Source organism: Salminus brasiliensis, chromosome 24, assembly GCF_030463535.1.
Source record: "Salminus brasiliensis chromosome 24, fSalBra1.hap2, whole genome shotgun sequence".
Lineage (NCBI taxonomy): Eukaryota > Metazoa > Chordata > Actinopteri > Characiformes > Bryconidae > Salminus > Salminus brasiliensis.
Window position 1 is genome coordinate 18,431,403 of NC_132901.1, and position 21,786 is coordinate 18,453,188.

General features: G+C 43.7%; 1 protein-coding gene across 14 annotated transcripts in view; it reads right to left on the reverse strand.

Moving 5' to 3' along the window:
- Positions 1–21,786, reverse strand: part of LOC140547107 (adhesion G protein-coupled receptor L3) — a 423,620-nt gene that overhangs the window by 62,050 nt on the left and 339,784 nt on the right. For all 14 annotated transcript variants that reach the window (XM_072670638.1, XM_072670640.1, XM_072670645.1 and 11 more), the window contains 3 exons: positions 17,327–17,449; positions 12,946–13,151; positions 9,562–9,738 (listed from right to left, as the gene is read on the reverse strand). In XM_072670638.1, coding sequence (XP_072526739.1) covers positions 9,562–9,738; positions 12,946–13,151; positions 17,327–17,449 — 506 coding nt within the window. The remainder of the gene's footprint in view (positions 1–9,561; positions 9,739–12,945; positions 13,152–17,326; positions 17,450–21,786) is intronic.

Sequence of the window (21,786 nt, forward strand, 5' to 3'; positions counted from 1 at the left end):
GGTTGCACATGTGTTGGAGGTGGCACGTGTTAGCCTTCATCATCCCAGGGTCGGAAGCACCATGTGTGATGGAGGAGAGAACTAAGGAGTGGGTTGGGTAATTGGCTATTGAAAATAGGAATATTAGGTAATAAATAAATTAATTCATTAATAAATAAATTAAAACAGTAATGCAGCGCCACCCAATAACACATGACGCTGTCTTAAAGCCCCCCTGGCTTTACCTCCACGGTCACACTCCACATGTACGGTTGTTATGGTGCCGTGGTCAGTCTGGGGACCAAACCCAATAAAAGCCCTCTGTCTGTATCTTTTGTGTGTGTGTGTGTGTGTGTGTGTGTGTGTGTGTGTGTGTGTGTGTGTCTGTGTGTGTGTGTGTGAGTGTGAGAGAGAGAGAGCAGGGGGTTTGCCCTTGTACTGATTGGGCAATGTCACATTCAGACTGAGTTACCACTGAGCCTTTAATGATGTAATCAGTTCAACACAGTCAGAGGGTCCTCAGCAATCACTCCACACACACACACTCACAGGTGCACATGAGAACAATCACACTGATACACATTCACACACACACACCTACTGTATGTACACATTCACACACCCTTACATACATGAGAACGATCACTGTGGTTCTAACAGATCAATGGGTGAACACACTTACACACACACACAAACACACACACACACACACACACACACACACACACACACACACTTCCTGGCTATATTACCCTATTACCCCCAGTACAGCTGCTCTGTTGCCCCACTGTGATTCAATCAACACTGTGGTTCAATCAAACAAATGGCATTCTATGCTACTGCACTCACACTTACACACACACACAACACTGGCAGTGTGCACACACATACACACAGGGGCACATGAGGAACATTACAGTGTTTTTCCCACCCTTTAGCTAGGTCTCCCCCAAACCACATGATGCTGCCAGCTCCAGGCTTCTTCCTCCAGGTCACATGATGCCAGCTCAACACGCTTGGAGGAGAACACTAACAGCCAGTTCTGTCAAAGCCAATAGACACCCACCCCAGAGCGAGGAACGTCCCACCCACCCAGAAAGAGCACAGCCAATCATCTGCTCTCTGGGACTCATAGATGCAGAGGGCTAAAGGCCGGAGCACACAGACCAAACATTGTAAGACAAACCCCAACGTCCTAATGTTGGCAGTTGTTTTGGACGGTTCTGAAAAATAGCTGTAAGTGGCACAACGGTCAAACACCACCGAACCAAACAGCAGATCTTCATTATTAGAAAAATGGGGGATGATGAAGACTTGTGTGCTTTAAGCCCTATTCCGATGGGATTAAATATTGACATTGGGTCCTGGGATTATCCTCTTTTTCTCGGGGGCTCCCCTGTGAGTTTATTCCCATCCAGATTGACCATCTCTGTGTTTTTCTCTGTCGTCCTCTGACTGACTTACCTACTGTTTCTCACTGATCTCTGAAATCACTGTCTGATGATTTAAGACACATCCGGTTTCACATCTCTATATGTTTTAAGACAGTCGTTAGGCCGCTGCTGTACGCCGTATTTACCCTCCGAGCAAACGTATCACAGCTCCTCCAGAGGATATTAAAAACTTTCAGAATCCATAAAGAAAAACTGGAAAATAAAGACAAACTTGGGTTTATCGTTTTCACACAATTTGCACCGGAGCAGCACCACCAGCTTTTTTAAACAGGTTAGCTTCACCTCATATAAGATGGCAAAACGCCAGTAATAGGACAGCATCTTCCCAGAGGAGCGTCTGAAGTGTACTTTAGCAATAAGTTTTGGCAATAAGTAAGTCCTGTCTTTGCACCGCCCAAAGCGATGCCATTTTCGATTTTTCAGCTTAGCAAATACCAGGCTAAATAGCAGAATCAGTGAGCTGGTTGCTATGGTAACCAGTAGAGCGTGAGCCGAGTTTCAGTGGGTCCTGTTACTGTTTTAAAATTCTGCAAGCTGTACTACTGCACACCACCATAACAGTAAATACATCACCAGTAATTACATTGTAATTACACTGTAATTACATGATTATTAATGTGTAATTACGTAATTATGTGTAATACAACGTGGACGCAAATATTAAGCTAATATTGCCCCCAATGCATAAACACACACACACACACACACACACACACACATACACACAAAATTACTTCAGTCACATTTTAGTCAAATTCATACACAGGCCAACCAATCGATCACTTTAGCATCTACATATTCATGAGTGCACACACACACACACACACACACACACACACAGACACACACACACACACACACACACACATAACTACTCAATCACTTTAGCCAAAGTGCAAGTATGTGCACCCGCACACATGCTGTTCCGCTCCGCTCCTCACAGACATGTTTAAAGTGAATGAGGTGTTGCCATGGCAGCAGCAGTGTGTTCTGATTGATTGATGAGGGGCTCCACATTTTCTATTTGAAAACACGGACGAGTCTTAGTTACACAAAGAACTCATCTCTCTCTCTCTCCTTCAGTCTGTCTGTCTCTGTTCGTACCCCTCAATCTGTCCATCTCAAACTACTCATTTATCCATCTATCTGTCTCTCAGTACTCCTGCTTCTTCTACTGCACTCAGACAGACAGACAGAGAGACAGTTAGATAGAGAGAAATGGTCAGACAGACAGAAATGCTCAGTCAGAAAGACAGACAGACAGAAACTCTGAGAAAAGCAGACAGACCGAAATGATCAGTCCGAATAAAGCGATCTGATAAAAAAAGTCAGACAGACAGAAACGACCACACAAGAACAGACAGACTGTCTGTCTGTCTGTCTGTCTGTCTGTCTGAGTAACTAACTGGGGTCTGGGTGTCTGACTGACCGTCTGACTTACTATATGTTGATCTGCTTCTGCCTACCTATTTGTTTCTGTCTGTCTGGTTTTGTTTGTCTGTGTGTTTGTGTCTGTCTGTCTGTCTCTGTCTGTCTCAGTCTGATTTAGTTTATTATTGTAAGTGTTTTTGTCTGTTTCTGTCTGACTGACTGTTTCTGTCTGGCTTTCTGTCCGTCTGACATTCTATCTAATCATTTTTGTCTGTTCTGTATGTCTGACTTTCTGTCTGTCCATTTTTTTATCTGCCTGACTGTCAGACAAAAGCAGAGTCAAACAGACAGAAAGTCAGACAAATAGAAGGTCAGTCAGACAGAAGGTCAGTCAAACAGGAAGTGAGACAGGTAGAATGTCAGCTAAAAACTGTCAAATAATAAAACTGTCAACAAATAAAACTGACAAAACCAGTCAGACAAAAACAGAAAACAAGTCAGACAGCGAGAAAGTCAGACAGATAAAAAAATGTCTGACAGAAAGTCAGACATACAGAACAGACAAAAATGATTAGATAGAATGTCAGTCAGACAGAAACAGACAAAAACACTTACAATAATAAACAAAATCAGACTGAGACAGACAGACAGACACAAACACACAGACAAACAAAACCAGACAGACAGAAACAAATAGGTAGGCAGAAGCAGATTAACATATAGTAAGTCAGACGGTCAGTCAGACACCCAGACCCCAGTTAGTTACTCAGACAGACAGACAGACAGACAGTGCAGTAAATAACAGAAATAGTGCTGATAATGAATCTCCGTCCAGTAAGCTGCATTCACTACTGCTGCTCTAGTCCTTAACAACCCCTTTCACAGTCCCCTCTCTCTCTCTCTCTCTCTCTCTCTCGCTCTCTCACTTTTTTCTCTTCCCCTTTCTTTTGCTATCTCACTTCACCATATCTCTCTCTCTTTCTCTCTCTCTCTCTCTCTCTCTCTCTCTCTCTCTCTCTCTCTCTCTCTCTCGCTCTCTCAATTTGCTGCACAGGCATCAGTGTCACACATAACGAAATTACACGCTGCAGTAATTAACAGGCGAACAACGTTACACATTACAAACAAAGGCATTAATAAAGAGAAGAATGGAAATCAAAGCACAATGATAATATTCATAATAACAACAGCGAGTTTTAAATCCATCAAAAGTGCATAAGGAACGTTTTTTGATTGACGGCTGAACTCATTTGCTTTCTCTAACGCTGCAGCAGCAGCAGCAGCAGCAGCAGCTTACAGATATTGCTGCTCGAGCGGCCGACTCCCTCTCCTCCTCTCCCCAAATACATCAGACTTCTTTCCTTCATTTGAATATTGCAGAAACACAGGGGAGATGTTACAATTTTAACGGGCTGAATTCCTAACGGTGCGCTATTTAGGACATCTCCTCAGTCAGGAAGTGCCGTTTCACTCCACTTTCACTCCACGCTTCGTTCTCTCTAAGAGGCCGGCCTCGACGGCCAGGCCGTAGTGATCAAGTCTGGACACGGTCAGGTGAGTTTTCTACAGGTTGCTAACGCTCCAAAAAAGGCTCCTTAAAGGTGACCTAGAACGGAAAGCTGTATTTATCTTGGCATAGCTGAATAAGGAGATTTCAGTACATGGAAGTGACAAACCGTGAACCTCAAGCACTGCTGTGTTCTTAACATAAGAAAAACAGGGTGGGCAAAATGCAGGGCAGGTGGGTAAAATGGGCCGAATCCAATTCCCTAAAACTGTGATGTAACAGTGCTGAATCATTCATATTTACGCCCTAAAGTTTACACACATCCAGCCCACTAGCTAAAGCCTTTCAAGGCTACATGCAACAGCAACTTCCTGAGAATGTGGAAGTGAGACTAAAAAGGCTAAAAGGCTAAAAGCTAATGCTAATCAGACCGGCAGACTGGTGCGAGTGGCCTACTGGAGCAAGTATCACTGCGGCTATCTGTGAGCTGCGGATAGCCAACCCCTCTAGAGTGTCTAAAAAAGGCTAGAAGCTAGTGCACGACTGATCTTAGCATGTGTCACTGTGGTTAGCTGAGTGTTGCAGCCTTTGGAGTGGCTGAAAAGGCTAAAAGCTAGTGCTAGATTGATCAGAGCCAGATCCACTGCAGTCAGTGGGGAGTCGCAGCCTCTGGAGTGGTTGGAAAGGCTTAAAGCTAATGCTAGATTGACCAGAGAAAGCACCACAAATGGTGAGTCGCAGCATGTGGAGTGGCTAAAAAGGGTACAATCTAGTGCTAGATTGATCAGAGCCAGATCCACTGCGGTTAGTGGGGAGTTGCAGCCTCTGGAGTGGTTGGAAAGGCTTAAAGCTAATGCTAGACTGACCAGTGCAAGGACCACAAACGGTCTCTTAACAGTCTCTAAAGTGGTAGTGACTTTAGAGGCTGTAAAGACACTAAAAGCTAATATTAGCAATGTGTAAAAGCTAGTGCTAGATTGATCATAGCAAGCATCACTGTGGTTATCCACAAGCTAAAGCTAAAGCTAAGCTGACCAGGAAAATTGTCCATGCGGTTTTCTGCGTTAGGGGTAATCTCTCGTTCTAATTTGTTCTTATTCGAGTTCTACCCTATGCTAGGCTAGGTTATGCTATGTGGCTTTGGCCCAGCTCAGAGATTAAACCAATCAAAAAAGCAAAGCTTATCATTTTTCCACCATAAAAGGAAACATAAAGTTTTATTACTGCAGGCAAAATAACAGGGTTGTAAACAGGGTTGTAAAACCGTGTCTGAGCATTTTTTTAACACCAGCCACAACAAAGCCACGTACTTCATATTTATACATCAGAGAAGCTTGATACTCAATAAATGTTATTATTTGATGACTTTAAGGGTTCTTTAGAAGAGGAAATGGTTCGAAATAGGATTTGCTAGAACGCTCGAACTCAGTGAAAACAACATAAGAGTACCATAAATATGTTATGACAGATGTCACACACTGTATTGCATTGAATTAATCTATATATAATCATATATCATATATTTCAATATTGAATGTCCTGACATCTCATATCATGAAATCTGTCATAGCGGTTGTCACTAATGGAAACATGAGACTATCTAAGGGTAAAATCTGATTAGTTTGAGCTAATGGCTGAAATTGACGCTTTCGGCTCCACAGATATGTTGTGTGTAAAGTACAGAAAGCTGGCCAGACAAACAGTGAGTGTATTAGCATAAGCAGTGTAGCAGCACACTGACCTACTTGGCACTACCATCGTACTCCATTATTCATAACAGCTCCAAATTTCACTCTCATACAGAAACTTAACGCTAATGGCCTGGGAGAATCTGACCACGGTGCTAAGCATCAGATTATCAGTATGGGAGAGTTTGTGGCTGACCACCACTCATCACCATTAACAAAAGCTAGCAAGCAACGTTACACACTATATGTCCAAATGTTTGTGGACATCCCTTTCTAATAAATGCATTCAGCTAGATTAAGTTACATCCATTGATGACACAGATGTGCAAAAGCACACACACACACACACACACACACACACAACTGCTCTAGTTCCTGTCGAGAAGTATTGTGAATAAAATAGGGCCCTCTGGAGCAGATAAGCATGAACCTGCTGGCCCCATGCTCTTTCCAGAGTAGCTGGTTCTTGGAAAAGTCAAAGGACTCCTTTGGTCTTCCACTCACTGGCCACTTTAATAGAAACACCTCTTTTTTCATCCACTCACTGGCCACTTTACCAGAAACACTGCCTTTGTACATTTACTCACTGGACACTTTATTAGAAACACCTCCCTTGTGCTTCCACTCACTGGCCACTTTACCAGAAACACCACCCTTGTTCTTCCACTCACTGACCACTTTATTAGAAACACCTCCCTTGTACTTCCACTCACTGACCACTTTATTAGAAACACCTCCCTTGTTCTTCCACTCACTGGCCACTTTATTAGAAACACCTCCTTTTGTCTTCCACTCACTGACCACTTTACCAGAAACACAGCCATTGTAAATTTACTCACAGGACACTTTACCAGAAACACTACCCTTGTTCTTCCACTCACTGGCCACTTTATTAGAAACACCTCCCTTGTTCTTCCACTCACTGGCCACTTTATTAGAAACACCTCCCTTGTTCTTCCACTCACTGGCCACTTTATTAGAAACACCTCCCTTGTTCTTCCACTCACTGGCCACTTTATTAGAAACACCTCCCTTGTACTTCCACTCACTGGCCACTTTACCAGAAACACTGCCTTTGTACATTCACTCACTGGCCACTTTATTAGAAACACCGCCCTTGTACATTCACTCACTGGCCACTTTACCAGAAACACCTCCTTTATTCTTCCACTCACTGGTCACCTTATTAGAAAAAAACACCCAGAGACTATCCAGACCGCTGACCGCTGATTAAGGGCTACAGTCTCTAGCTGTACCCCAGTGAGGTGTTTCCAATAAAGTGGCCAGCTGGTGTATTATTACTGTATCATTTCAGTGTGCTAGGCTATTGTACTGGTCATACTCTGCCCTTGATGGTGTCGAGCAGGAACCCATTACAGCCCTGATATCAGAGAGTCAGTGTTACTGCCAGCTGTGGGATTAGGGCGGACCTCTGCTCTTGCCCCCACAGGTCAAGCGCACTAACCTCTGTGTGCACGTATGGCAACTCGGAGAGGACATTTATTGAGTCCTCGCTTTCCTGTCCTTTTACAGCTGGACCTCAGAGAGAGCCCACAGGTCTCTGCCTTTGTAAGAGACTAATCAAAACGCCCATCACACCTCTCTCCTATTCTCTCTCTGTCCTTACTCTCTCTCTCGCTCTCGCTCCCTCTTTCTCTCTCTCGTCTCGGGAGATGCTCGCCAGAGCAGTGTGAGTTCCATCTCTCCCTCACCTGACACCAGCTCACAGCTTTGTTTTCTCCCTCCCTCTCATCCTCTCTCACTTCCTCTCTTTTTTAATTCTCTGCTTTTTGCTCCTGTCAGATACATTCACGTTACGGGGGGTTTATCCCCCTAACAATGCTGAAAGGCACAGTCACCTCCAACACACACACTGAAGGTCAGAGTCTGAGAGAGAGAGATGAATAGACAGATAGACAGATAGATAGATAGATAGATAGATAGATAGATAGATAGACAGACAGACAGATAGATAGACAGATAGACAGACAGACAGACAGACAGACAGACAGATAGCTAGATAGATAGATAGATAGATAGATAGATAGACAGACAGACAGACAGACAGATAGCTAGATAGATAGATAGATAGACAGACAGACAGACAGACAGATAGATAGATAGATAGATAGATAGATAGATAGACAGATAAATAGACAGATAGATAGATAGATAGATAGATAGATAGATAGACAGACAGACAGACAGACAGACAGCTAGATAGATAGATAGATAGATAGACAGACAGATAGACAGACAGACAGAAAGACAGACAGACAGATAGACAGCGAGACAGACAGATAGATAGATAGATAGATAGATAGATAGATAGATAGACAGACAGACAGACAGACAGCTAGATAGATAGATAGATAGATAGATAGATAGATAGATAGACAGACAGGCAGACAGACATATAGCTGTATCTCTCTGTATCTCTCTTTCTCTTAAACACCACTGCCGGTCGAGCTGGACGCCTGACCTCCAATACGGGCAAAACAACAACCATCAAACAACATTTAGTGCACATCGATCTTGAAATAATGCGGCGAAAACATTTTGAGAGAAGCGCCCGCCGCTCCGGCGAGGTCATCTCACGAGGGCATTCACACACAAAAGCCCAAAAACAGCAGCGGCGGCAGCCGCACGGTCAATAAACTTCATATTCATGGGCAGCATTAGAGCAGATGATATACAGCAAGCGGCGTATATGAGACCAATCGATGTCAGGGGAAGGGAAACTGAGGCTTATTTCACTGTGCATTCAGAGCAATAAAGATTCTTCAGTCGCAGCAAAGCAGTTCACAACCGAGCTACAGGCTTCCACACTTCTAACTTCACAACTGACTCGTGAGCTGGACTCGTGAACTACAACACAAGTATGGACGAAATCTGGACTTGTGGGGGTCCTTGATGATTGATCTGGACACTTATTAAATAAAGGGTTTCTTATACAATGGACATTAAGATCTTTCTCGGTGTTGGTGGTCTACTACATTCATCCAACACTAATCTAACACACCTGATGCTGGTCCAGGTGTGTTGGATCTGAATCCTCCTGGATGGCAGATCTCCAGGACCAGGACTGGACTTGTCCTTAGCCTTTCTAAGGCTTAATTACTTCATAAATACAGTTTATTAGTTTGCTATTCAACAATGCTATTTCCCTTCACCACCCCACCTCATCCCCAATTCCCAAACTTGTCCCAAAAGTATTGGATGGAGCACCGACCATCATTCCAGAGAACACAGTTCCACAGCTTCACAGCTCAACGCTGGGGGGCCTTATACGCCTGGCATTAGGCATGGTGCCAACAGGTTCATGTTTATCTTCTCCAGAGAGTCCTGTTCTATTGACAGTACTTCTCTATAGGGTCTGGACAAGCTCTGTGTCAGGAATGGGTGCAACTTAAAGTAGCTGCATGCATTCATTAGAAGGGGTGTCCACAAACATTTGGACATATAGTGTATTCAGATATTACTGAAGCCTGTAGCCTGTGAAGCTCTTCCATCAGAGAAAAAAAAAAACAGCTTCTACTAGCATGGGCAGTGGAGTTCCTACCTTGACGTCCACATGGGCCATGAGCACAGCGAAGTTGGTGAGGTGTGTGCAGGAGCAGGTGGTGTGCGTGCGGTTTGTGCCGAGGAGGCGGCAATCCTGCGTGGACCAGAAGCCCGTCATGCTGCGCTTGGAGTAGCTCCAGAAAGAGCAGTTGGGGTTGAAGTTCTCCTCTGATTGCTGTGGAGGTAAAGACGCAGAGACAAGACCACATCAGGGTTCAACTCAATGGGGCTGCAGTATCAGGTCAGTATGGGTATTACATGTTATGGTATTCTAGGTGGTATCCATGGTGTTGCTTGCTGGTTGATGGGGTATGGCTAGGTGGAAGCTGTGGTACTTCACGTAACTGATAAGTGCTTGCAAAATATTTTCCTTGTTATTGCTATGGAACACTGGTTACAACATGGTTGTTGTGGTATTCCAGGTGGTTGCTATGGTGTTGCTAAGGTTTACTAGGTGGTTGCTATGTTGTTGGTAAGTGCTTGCTATGATACCCCAGGTGGCTACTACAAAGTTGCAAAGTGGTTGCTATGTGGTTGCAAAATGGTTACTATAATGTTGCTAGGTGGGTGCTATTTTTTCCTGGTTGTTGCTATGGTGTTGGTAAGTGGTTACTGTGTGGTTGTTGTGGTATTCCAAGTGGTTGCTATAGTGTTCCTAATGGTTCCTATGGTGCAGCTTAATGGTTGCTATTTTTTCCAGGTGGTTGCAATGGTGGGTGCTAAATGGTAGATATAGTAGCCAAGGCTGTTGCTATGGTGTTGCTAAGTGATTGTCAGCTGGCTGATGTGGTATCCCATGATGTTGCTATGTGGACACTAGGTGGATTTGGGAAGCCCAACTATACAAACCCCACCCCCTTATCCCCAAACACCCCAATTCAACCCAATTGTACTGGATGGAGGCACCATCCATCAATCCAGAGAACACAGTACCCCTGCTCCACAGTTCAATGCTGGTGGGCTTTCAACCCCTCCAGTCCATGCATTTATTAGATAGTGTGTCCACAAACATTTGGACACATTCTGTATTGACCAGGTCAGCCTACAATACTGTACACAACAACACACATACAAACCCACTCTGGGTTGTGGCCATTGTGTTACCTCAGGGCTAATATATTAGGTTATGGCTAAAATGTCATAAAACAATGTTAATGTGATGGTTAATATAGGTAATTTCATGCTCGTGTATGCTAATGCTAACTGTTCTTAGACATGCCCCTTGGAACAGCTAGCCTCTTCTTTCATGTTGAATACATTGGTGCTTAGATAGGTGTGTGGTGGGCTCCTCAAGCTGGAATCAGCCTGTGGGCCTCAACTGTCTGGACAGAAATACGGTAAAATGTGAACTGTGCGACTGGCTTTATTTCTGCTTCAGAGTGCACCGTCACTTTGATTGGGGAAATCAAAGGAGGAACAAATTTGGAGGAACAAATTGATTTTCTTCACGGCTGCACGTTACGACGGGTCTACTGATGCAATCATGCTAAAATCACACCAAAAAATACTGCCTGTCTTTATCACTGTCCATCACTAAGGAATGATAAAGGGGTTTAATGAGGGCTAAGAAAAAAAAAACAGGACAGACACAAATATTTCTCTGTTATTGCACTTCATGCAAACATGAACATTAATGTATCATTATTACCAATTAAGAGGACAATAATCAAGCTCATATGAGAATTACAGATGATTATTATTACAGCCAGTGACTTAATAACCCATTTCTGGCTCTGGCTGGTATCTCCTAAAACTCGTCCTGAGGTTTCTGCCCATGTCTAAACTTCATAATTACAGTTTCTATAGTAGAATGTGAAATTATATTTTTATTTGATGTGGATATACCTTGGATATACCTTAACTCAACATATTTATTATGTATTTATTAGTATACTAACTATAGTTAGTTTGCACTCTAAATTAACCTCTAATTTAATTGAATTGTGGTTGGTTGGGTGTCACAAGTGTATGTGTATCATTGTTTCACTTGAAGGGTGCCAAAACCTTTGCAAACTGGAAAACAGGCTTAGATTAATGGATATTTGTCCTGGAACTCATAACTAACTACATGAATTTTCACATATAGATGCCCTCCAGGGTCAGTGATGGGACCAGGAAGGGATACACATAGGCCCCATCTGGGTTGTACACTGTACATGGGACCTAAATGGGACCCATGTGAGATTAAGATGGGTTCTAACAATGGGAAGATCAACTATACATTGAATTGAATTGAACTGAATTGTTATGAATTTAATTGAATTTCCTTCTTGCTTGCTTTTAATTGGCTACAATGATACAGTCCAGCTTGCGCCACTCAACATTAATTAAACAAAGACTGCTCAGATTTCCCATTAAGCCAAATGAAATTTGGCATTCATTCATTCTATAAAGCTTGTTCTACCTAGAACCAGTAGCTACGAAGTATCACACTTGTGGACGGAGCAAGTACAGGTCAATGGTGGGTTATAGTTAATAATAATAAATTAGTGAACTAGGAGAGAGAGAGAAAAAGAAACCCAGGGAGAGAGAGAAAGACAGCGAGAGCAAGCGATAGAGATGTAAATGCAGGGCTGTAATCCACTGAGCCTTGCATTATCCTGTCCCACTGTGCATTCGTGCATTACTCTTCATCCTCCAAATTATCGCAGGTAGGAGGGAAGCTTTAATAACACCAATGACCCGAAAAGCATCACAACCTTTTCTATTTCAGAATAAGCCCACCATCCTTCCGAGTCCCTCTTTCTCCCTCGCTATCTCTACCTCGCTCTGCAATTCCTCGCCTGAACCCGCCCACCCACTCACCCTTCCCCACAAGCACATATAGAATATCTGCAAGTTCCAGAGGTCCCTTAACCGGTCTAATAAGTGCTGGAGGCGAATGGGCGTGTGAGCTTGTGTGTGTGCGCTCCTGATGAAAATCGAGTGGAAGAAGAAAGCTAATACTAGCCTAAACGCTAGCTGTATGAGTAAGCGGCCTGCAGGGAAAACTGATAAAGCCCGTATTTATACAGACGCCTAAGGTACCCACTTACCCCACTCCGCACACTCTCTCGGAGGTGAGGAAGGAACTATTGGAGCGGAGGAAGGGCAGAAAGTTGCACTAAGGCTAGCTTTACATGCGCAGCGTTAGCTGATTGCAACATACATGGGAATAAAAACTCCTCCTGCACTCCGTAACGTAAAGTCACCTGCAACTCAATTATAACTTGTTTGACCTGCCATGTCAGCAGCCAATCAGAATGCAGATAACATACCCTGTGATGACACAGAGCAAATCGTACGCTTAGACAGTTGTGCCACCCGGAAGCCATACAGATTTACTCATCCAACATGCCGAACTATCACTCTAAACTCTGATGGCACGATCTGGTCCTCTTACCTGTATGTGGCGGACGGTGAATATGACCGGGTCGGACAGGTAAACCTTGTTGCTGTCCTTGTTGATGGCAGCTGTTATGACTGGGGAGTTGACGATGACGGAGTAGTTGGTGCCAAGGGCTTCGCTGCTGAACTTCATGCTGGCGTTTTCAGTGGACAGGTACGTGCCCAGGTGCTTGTAGAGCACAAAGGCCATGCGGATCTCACCTGGAGATGAGAAAGGCAGGTTACTCGACCAACAACCATTATTACACTACTGCTTTGAAATCTTATTGGTAGACTTTGTCATGTTTGTCTCATATGTCCCAACTTATACATAACATTTGTAACTATTAATTATGCAGTCATTAGCAATAATGGTCGTACGTCACTGTCATTCAAAAACCTCCAAAATAGCAACTTCACAGGAGAAGGAAAAAATATCCTAACTTTCAATGGACGTCAATGTAAAAAGAGCTAATTTCTATTGGTCAATTTATCATGATTTTTAGAATCTGAAGTTATCATGCTTGTGGTTTTTAGCAAATTTGTTTGTTAAATTGCAGCATTTTTAGAGAATCGACACACTCGGCCGACACAGTTGGAGAATCTCCAGCGCCGGGTCTCCAGCTCCGCTACACCAGCTTACAGATGCGTGTGCCGGTCAGATAGAAAGCTATCTACCCACCCCGAAAAAGCACTGCAAATTGTGCTCTCTCTGATTCCGGCAGCTGATGGCAAAGTAGCATGGTTCAGGATGCCTTGCAACCTCCCCGGGCCATAGTGTCAACATATTAGACCGCTGAGTCACTCAGAGTCTAAACCCCTATCACATTTGTACTTTATCTAATGTATAAGGTCAGTTCCAGAAGGCTTAACCAATCAGAGTTCTTGCCTGGCTGTATCTGCCAAGATCCCACCATTTCCAACCAAAACCAAATAAATAGCGTAGACGAAAATCTACAGTTTGAAAATAGGAAGCGTGATGATTCTTTCGATTGAAAATCAACTTAAATTACAGACATGCATTTTTATTAGTTATTAATAAGCATCATAAGGCCTTTTCCAATGACCAACAAGGCCCGAAAGGCTCCCCAGTGACAATTCTACCATGTCAAACTAGGCACAGGAAGCCAAAGGTTGGCAATTTCTGAGCTAACTGATAGAACCTTGCCTTCCCCACCTTCAGCTATACAGCTTTTATACAGTAAAGAAGAAACTGATCCAAGGGCAGCACTTAAATGTCACAAACCACTGGCTATGAATGTGGGTCAGTGCTGCGGTGTTTTCACAGCAGAGGCCTCTCCATGCTAACAAGAGGGCGAAGTCAGCTTCACACCTTGAATGAAGACTCCGCTCGGCTCGGTACTAGAAGGAAGAAGGTGATTAAGTGCCTTCGTTTAAACTCTGATTAGACAGGGTTCGGCGAAAAACTTAATGAATACATAACACCCATAATGCTTTGTTCCTCGCTGCTGCACTTACCACGAGCGGCAAAAAGGTTTCAAGAGGATGGGGAAAAAAAAGAAAAAGGCAGTACCAGCTACGGAGTCGATTTGATTCAGCTTCATTGAAATTTCATTATTGCTTTATTGCCGGCTTAGATAAAAGCTACATTTCAGTCTCCTAACCTTCCCCTTATGCTTTTCTGTCACAGGTTTCTTTCTGTCTTTTTTTTCCTTCGCCCCTTCACCCGCAGCACGCCGGAATGAAAGAGCAATCCCCCCCTTTTTCCCACTGCGTCAGCCTTCCTGACTCATAAGAAAAGAAAAACAATTTAAGTGATTCTTGTCGATGGCTGCGAGTAACTAGCATTGAAAATGGGGTAGAGAGAGAGAGAGAGAGAGAGAGAGAGAGAGGTTTGATGAATGAGCGTGGCTCATGAACACTGGCTTACTCATGAAATGCCGTGTGACGGACGGCAAGTAACCGTGCCTCATTTGCATAGAAGCAGCTATAATGAAGCCTCGAGAAGAAGGCGACGGAATCTGATGGACAGGCCAGAAAATAATTAGATTAGATTAGATTAGATCCGGGCTGAAGGTGCTCCTTATAGACACTATACAGGACACAAGGAGTTGCTTTCACAGAGCCTATGCGGCGCTAGCTTGTGCACTAAAACCAGCAGCCATTGCATTTGCATTTAGCCACTAAATCCATCCACCTTGTTTTCCATTAAACGGTGGGGGTGGCCGTCTTTGTTTATTTCGGGTAGAACGTCCGGTGCGACAGCCTAATCCATTGACCTACATTTATACCACAGTGATCATAAACATACTCCGATCTTTTTGTTTGCTTAGCAGCAGCAATTGTAGCAACAGTGTGCTAATGACATTGTGACATTGCCCCTTTGTCATGGTATTTGATCAGACCACATTTGGAAAGGTTTTTATGGTCATGCAGGTCTAAAAAGATGTTTGCTAGCATAGTGGGATTATTTGGAATTCTGGATCATTTAAAATGCTATGCTAGGTCGCATTTGTTGGACAAGGATGGTAGCTGGCGTGCTAACACTGCGGTAGCAATGTTGGACAAGGCCAGTAATCAGTGTGCTAACATCGTGATATCGATATTGGATAACACCAGTGGCTCCCGTGCTATCACCATGGTAGTGATGTTGTAGAAGGCCAGTAGCCAGCATACTAACACGTGCTAATACTGCGGTACCGATGTTGGCCGAAGTCAGTAGTCAATGTTGGACGAGGCCAGTAACCAGTGTGATAACATCATGGTAGTGATGTTGGATAAGGCTGGCGGCCAGCATGCTAACACCCGTGGTAACGTTGTTGAACAAGGTCAGCATGCAGGTGTGCAAGGCCTGTGTCTGTCATGCTACCACCATGGTGGTGATGTTGGACGGAGCCAGTGGCTGGAGTGCTATGATCAATATGATCAAGGACATGAATTTACACTGTAACAAAGGTCCTTTTTTATTTCAGGTTGACTTTAACATTGATGATCCCAACTTGAGTTTACTTGAGTTATACCATAACAAAGAAAGCTGTCTGCAGTGAAAAGCACAATTGGGGCTCTATTTCCATTCAGATGCCGAATTAAAACTGCTAAGCTCCTCCAACACCATCTTCTTTCCTCTCATTATGCAACGTGGGAAAGCTTACATAAGTGTGTCGACTCACTGGGACATGTTTTTGTGTGAAAAAGAGGAAATGGAAATGGCTAGTGGGTATCTTTTAAAAATATCTCACCAGCATCTCGTTAGATTAGGGTATAGATCCTACACAGCCCAAAAATGTCACAAGCAATGCTCAAAAATGTCTTCCTCCAAATCAAAACCAGGCCATGCCAGTAAGTATTTGTCAGCAAGACAAAGAGAAAAGTATTCAATCCGTGTAGCAGCTTCATGTGGAAGGTGTCTGTTAGTGAAATGCTAACTGTGACGCTTATACAAGAAACAGAAAAACGGTTTGGACAACCCATCTGCCCAACAACTACAGGCAACCATCACTGTTGCACTCACTGAGGCACTGCGCCTCATTGATTAACTGCTCAATGAATTTGTCCACTTAAAAAATGTTAGGACTTCTAGGAAAGAATGATGATAGCGAGAAGCGGTGAGCAGGATTGCATGCTAATTGGCTAACTGGCTCGCACAAGATCCATTCTTTATTAGCAAAGTTAGCACTTGCACATGATGGATTTCTCGAGGGCAGTGAGGCCCACCCTTGCTTATCAAGAAAGACCTTCCTGTAGAGCTTGGACAGTGCTAACATTTTGAGGCTAACTTTTGACTTTGATTAGCTGAATAGCCTGGTTTCACTATATGGACAAAAGTATTGGGACACCTGTTGATTCATTGCTTCTTCCAGAATCAAGTTAAAAAAAATAGATTAAAAAAAGTTTATCCTGCTTTTGTTGGAGTAACTGTCTCTACTTTCCAGAAAAGGGTTTCCACTAGATTTCGGAGCATTGCTGTCAGGATTTGATTGCATTTAGTGACAAAAGCATGAGTGAGGTCAGGGTGATGGACGATCACTACTCCACCTTATCTCCTACTCTTCCCAAAAGTACTCGATGGAGCCCCATCATCATTCCAGAGAACACAGCTCAATGCTGGGGGGGCTTTATACCCCTCTAGGCCACGCCTGGCATTGGGCACGGTGCCAATAGGTTCATGTTCATCTGCTCCAGACAGTCCTATCCTATTGACAGTACTTCTCTACAGGGACTAGACAATTTGTGTGTGTGCATTTGCACATCTGTGTCAGCAATGGGTGCAGTTTAAAGCAGCTGAATGCATTTATTAAAAGGGGTGTCCACAAACATTTGGACATGGAGTGTAGGAGTGTATTTAAACGTGGGTATTGTAACAAATCAGGGTTTATTACATGACCAGAGCTGGCTTTAATTGACCCTAATGTTGCGACCAGCTGCAGAGGACCTACCGTTCCGTCCGTGCTGCTTTAGGGTGTTGGCAGACAGGTGGATGGAGTTGCTCTGGTCTCCAGTCTGAGGGAACTTCAGATCAGGAAGGTTCCCATCAGTGCTCATTCGTGCCACCTCCAACTCTGCAGGAAACAAACAAACCAAAAGCACATAAATAATGGACTCAGACTGACCACTGTACAGAAATAGCATTGGGTTATTGTGGCTTGGAATACACCCAAGCTGATTGCACCAGTTGCGGGTGCCATTGCATCATTCAAGCTATGCTACATTTAGGGAATTAATGGTCAATGAAAAGATCCAGATCACTGCTAATGGCTGCCTACCCTTGACTGTTCATGCAACCAAATAAATCTCAGTCCACAACACGCTTCACGCTGACATGCATTTCTTGACAGACTCCATTCCTGATTATGGCAGCACTGGGGTCTTACTTTACTATAGACTCCATTTCTTATTAGAGCAGCACTGGGGTCTTAATTAACTATAGACTCCATTCCTGATTATGGCAGCACTGGGGTCTTAATTAACTATAGACTCCATTCCTGATTAGAACAGCAGTGGGGTCTTACTTAACTACAGACCCAACTCCTGATTATAAGAGTAGTGGGGTCTTACTTTACTATAGACTCCATTCCTGATTAGAACAGCAGTGGGGTCTTATCTTATACAGACCTCATTCCTTATTAGAACAGCACTAGACTGTACATTCTTGCAGCACTTCAGCATTAAAAAGTATCATAAATGCTCAAAATGAAATGATTCTCCCCCTCTGCCTCAGGCTAAGACTTCTTAGAGATCTGAAGCACACTATTGCAATTGTTTCTTTTCAAGACATGAGCATGAATGTGTTTGAAAGTGCACTTAGTGTGTGTGTTAGTGTACATCCTGTAGTCTTAATCTGGTGAGGAGATTTGCAGCGATTAGTGTGTTATTTCGAACATCTTTGACTGGGCTCTGAGCTCGCGGCAACTTGCGGTGCTTAAAGCCAGTCTTAAGCTTTTCAGAAGAAGACGAAGCGCCCCTGCGAGTATGAGGCCTTTATTGCCCTGCCGCAGCCACAGCTGATTCCTTCTTATCTGCTCTCTGTATTGTCCTAACGGCACGCAAAATAAAGCTCTACAGTGAATGCTGCGGCAGAACACAACCAAGACAGCAACGCTTCGGAAAGCAGCAGAAGAAAGCACATCAGAGCCATGGTTCCTTCACACAATGGGCAAGAGCTTAGTTTTAGTTTACTATGTTTGGGGAGGATTTTGCAGCTGCAATACAGGTTGCCTGGAAGTGTTTGGTGAATTCTGCTACACTGTGGAAAACCCAGTACTGTTCTAATCAGAAATGAAGTCTTACTTTACTATAGACTCCATTCCTGATTAGAGCAGCCCTGGGGTTGTACTTTATTATAGACTCCATTTCTGATTAGAACAGCCCTGGGGTCGTACTTTACTGTAGACTCTATTCCTTATTAAAACAACACTGGGGTCGTACCTTACTATAGACTCTATTCCTTTTTGAACAGCCCTGGGGTCATACTTTACTATATACTCCATTCCTGATTAGAGCAGCACTGGGGTCATACTTTACTATAGACTCCATTCCTGATTAGAGCAGCACTGGGGTCATACTTTACTATAGACTCCATTCCTGATTAGAGCAGCCCTGGGGTCATACTTTACTATAGACTCTATTCCTTTTTGAACAGCCCTGGGGTCATACTTTACTATAGCCTCCATTCCTGATTAGAACAGCCCTGGGGGCGTACTTTACTATAGACTCCATTCCTGATTAGAGCAGAAATGAAGTCTTACTTTACTATAGACTCCATTCCTGATTAGAACAGCCCTGGGGTTGTACTTTATTATAGACTCCATTTCTGATTAGAACAGCCCTGGGGTCGTACTTTACTGTAGACTCCATTCCTTATTAAAACAACACTGGGGTCGTACCTTACTATAGACTCTATTCCTTTTTGAACAGCCCTGGGGTCATACTTTACTATATACTCCATTCCTGATTAGAGCAGCACTGGGGTCATACTTTACTATAGACTCCATTCCTGATTAGAGCAGCCCTGGGGTCATACTTTACTATAGACTCTATTCCTTTTTGAACAGCCCTGGGGTCATACTTTACTATAGCCTCCATTCCTGATTAGAACAGCCCTGGGGGCGTACTTTACTATAGACTCCATTCCTGATTAGAGCAGCACTGGGGTCTTATTTTACTATAGACTCCATTCCTGATTAGAACAGCCCTGGGGTTGTACTTTATTATAGACTCCATTCCTGATTAGAGCAGCCCTGGCCTCGTACTTTACTATAGACTCCATTCCTTATTAAAACAACACTGGGGTCGTACCTTACTATAGACTCTATTCCTTTTTGAACAGCCCTGGGGTCATACTTTACTATAGCCTCCATTCCTGATTAGAGCAGCCCTGGGGTCATACTTTACTATAGACTCCATTCCTGATTAGAGCAGCCCTGGGGTCGTACTTTACTATAGACTCCATTCCTGATTAGAGCAGCCCTAGGGTCGTACTTTACTATAGACTCCATTCCTTATTAAACAACACTGGGGTTGTACTTTACTATAGACTCCATTCCTGATTAGAGAAGCCCTGGGGTTGTACTTTACCATAGGCTCCATTCCTTATTAAAACAACACTGGGGTTGTACTTTACTATAGACTCCATTCCTGATTAGAGAAGCCCTGGGGTTGTACTTTACCATAGGCTCCATTCCTGCTTAGAACTGCACTGGGGTCGTACTTTACTATAGACTCCATTTCTGATTAGAACAGCCCTGGGGTCGTACTTTACTGTAGACTCCATTCCTTATTAAAACAACACTGGGGTCGTACCTTACTATAGACTCTATTCCTTTTTGAACAGCCCTGGGGTCATACTTTACTATAGCCTCCATTCCTGATTAGAACAGCCCTGGGGTCGTACTTTACCATAGACTCCATTCCTGATTAGAGCAGCACTGGGGTCGTTTTTTACTATAGACTCCATTCCTGATTAGAACAGCCCTGGGGTTGTACTTTATTATAGACTCCATTCCTGATTAGAGCAGCCCTGGGGTCGTACTTTACTATAGACTCCATTCCTTATTAAAACAACACTGGGGTCGCACCTTACTATAGACTCTATTCCTTTTTAAACAGCCCTGGGGTCATACTTTACTATATACTCCATTCCTTTTTGAACAGCCCTGGGGTCATACTTTACTATAGCCTCCATTCCAGATTAGAGCAGCCCTGGGGTCGTACTTTACTATAGACTCCATTCCTGATTAGAGCAGCCCTGGGGTCGTACTTTACTATAGACTCCATTCCTTATTAAAACAACACTGGGGTTGTACTTTACTATAGACTCCATTCCTGATTAGAGCAGCCCTGGGGTTGTACTTTACCATAGGCTCCATTCCTGCTTAGAACTGCACTGGTGTCGTACTTTACTATAGACTCCATTCCTGATTAGAGCAGCCCTGGGGTTGTACTTTACCATAGACTCAATTCCTGCTTAGAACTGCACTGGGGTCTTACTGTAGACCCCATTCCTGATTATAACTATACATCCCATTCCTGATCAGAATAGCAGTGGGGTCTTACTTTACTATAGACTGCAGGCTTCAATGTGGCTCCAGTAAGTCTAGCTGGGGGACACAGGGGACACGTAGGCCAAACAAACCCTATCACACGGCAAACTAAGCGTATCAAACAGGAGCTGGAGGTGTGCTAAACGTGTCAAACCTGCCTGATTAATCTCAGGGCAGCATGAAGGGTATAAAACCAGCACCATAAAGGAGCTTGTCGGGAGGGACTCCTTTTTCCTCTCTCCAGCCGCCCGTGGATCCCTTAATATCAGGATAAATTGGATGCCAGACACAATAAATTCCATTTTATTAATTCCCAAAATGCTAGCTTCTCCAGCATGGAGCGCGAGACCTACATTTCAGAGTTGCCATGGCAGCCAGTTCTCCTTTAATCCTTGTGTTTCGGAGGAAGGAGATGCACCATATCAGCGAATCCCTTTTCAAACAACATGCATGCATATACAAACACACACACACACACACACACACACACACAAACACACAAACAACCCCTCTACGCATTGCCACACAACATATAATCTCCAACCTCACATCAACACAGGCGCTCTTGCGTGCATGTGCATAAACCAAAGGCATCTTGATCCCCCCCGTTGCTGACTTCTCACAATTTGACATATGCACACATATGTGGGCACAGAGCAGGAAAAACGACAAGAAAAATGGCTTCCCTCCAGGAAAAAAAGGGAAAAAGGCCTTAAAATAAAGGTGCTGAATTACTGCTTGCCATATGCAAATGCCGACCTCCTCACACAGCCTAAAAACCTGCCGATTATCTGCCTGCTAGACCATAATTCCCAGCGGCCATGTGCGGACACAGGTCACTTTGAGATATGATGACT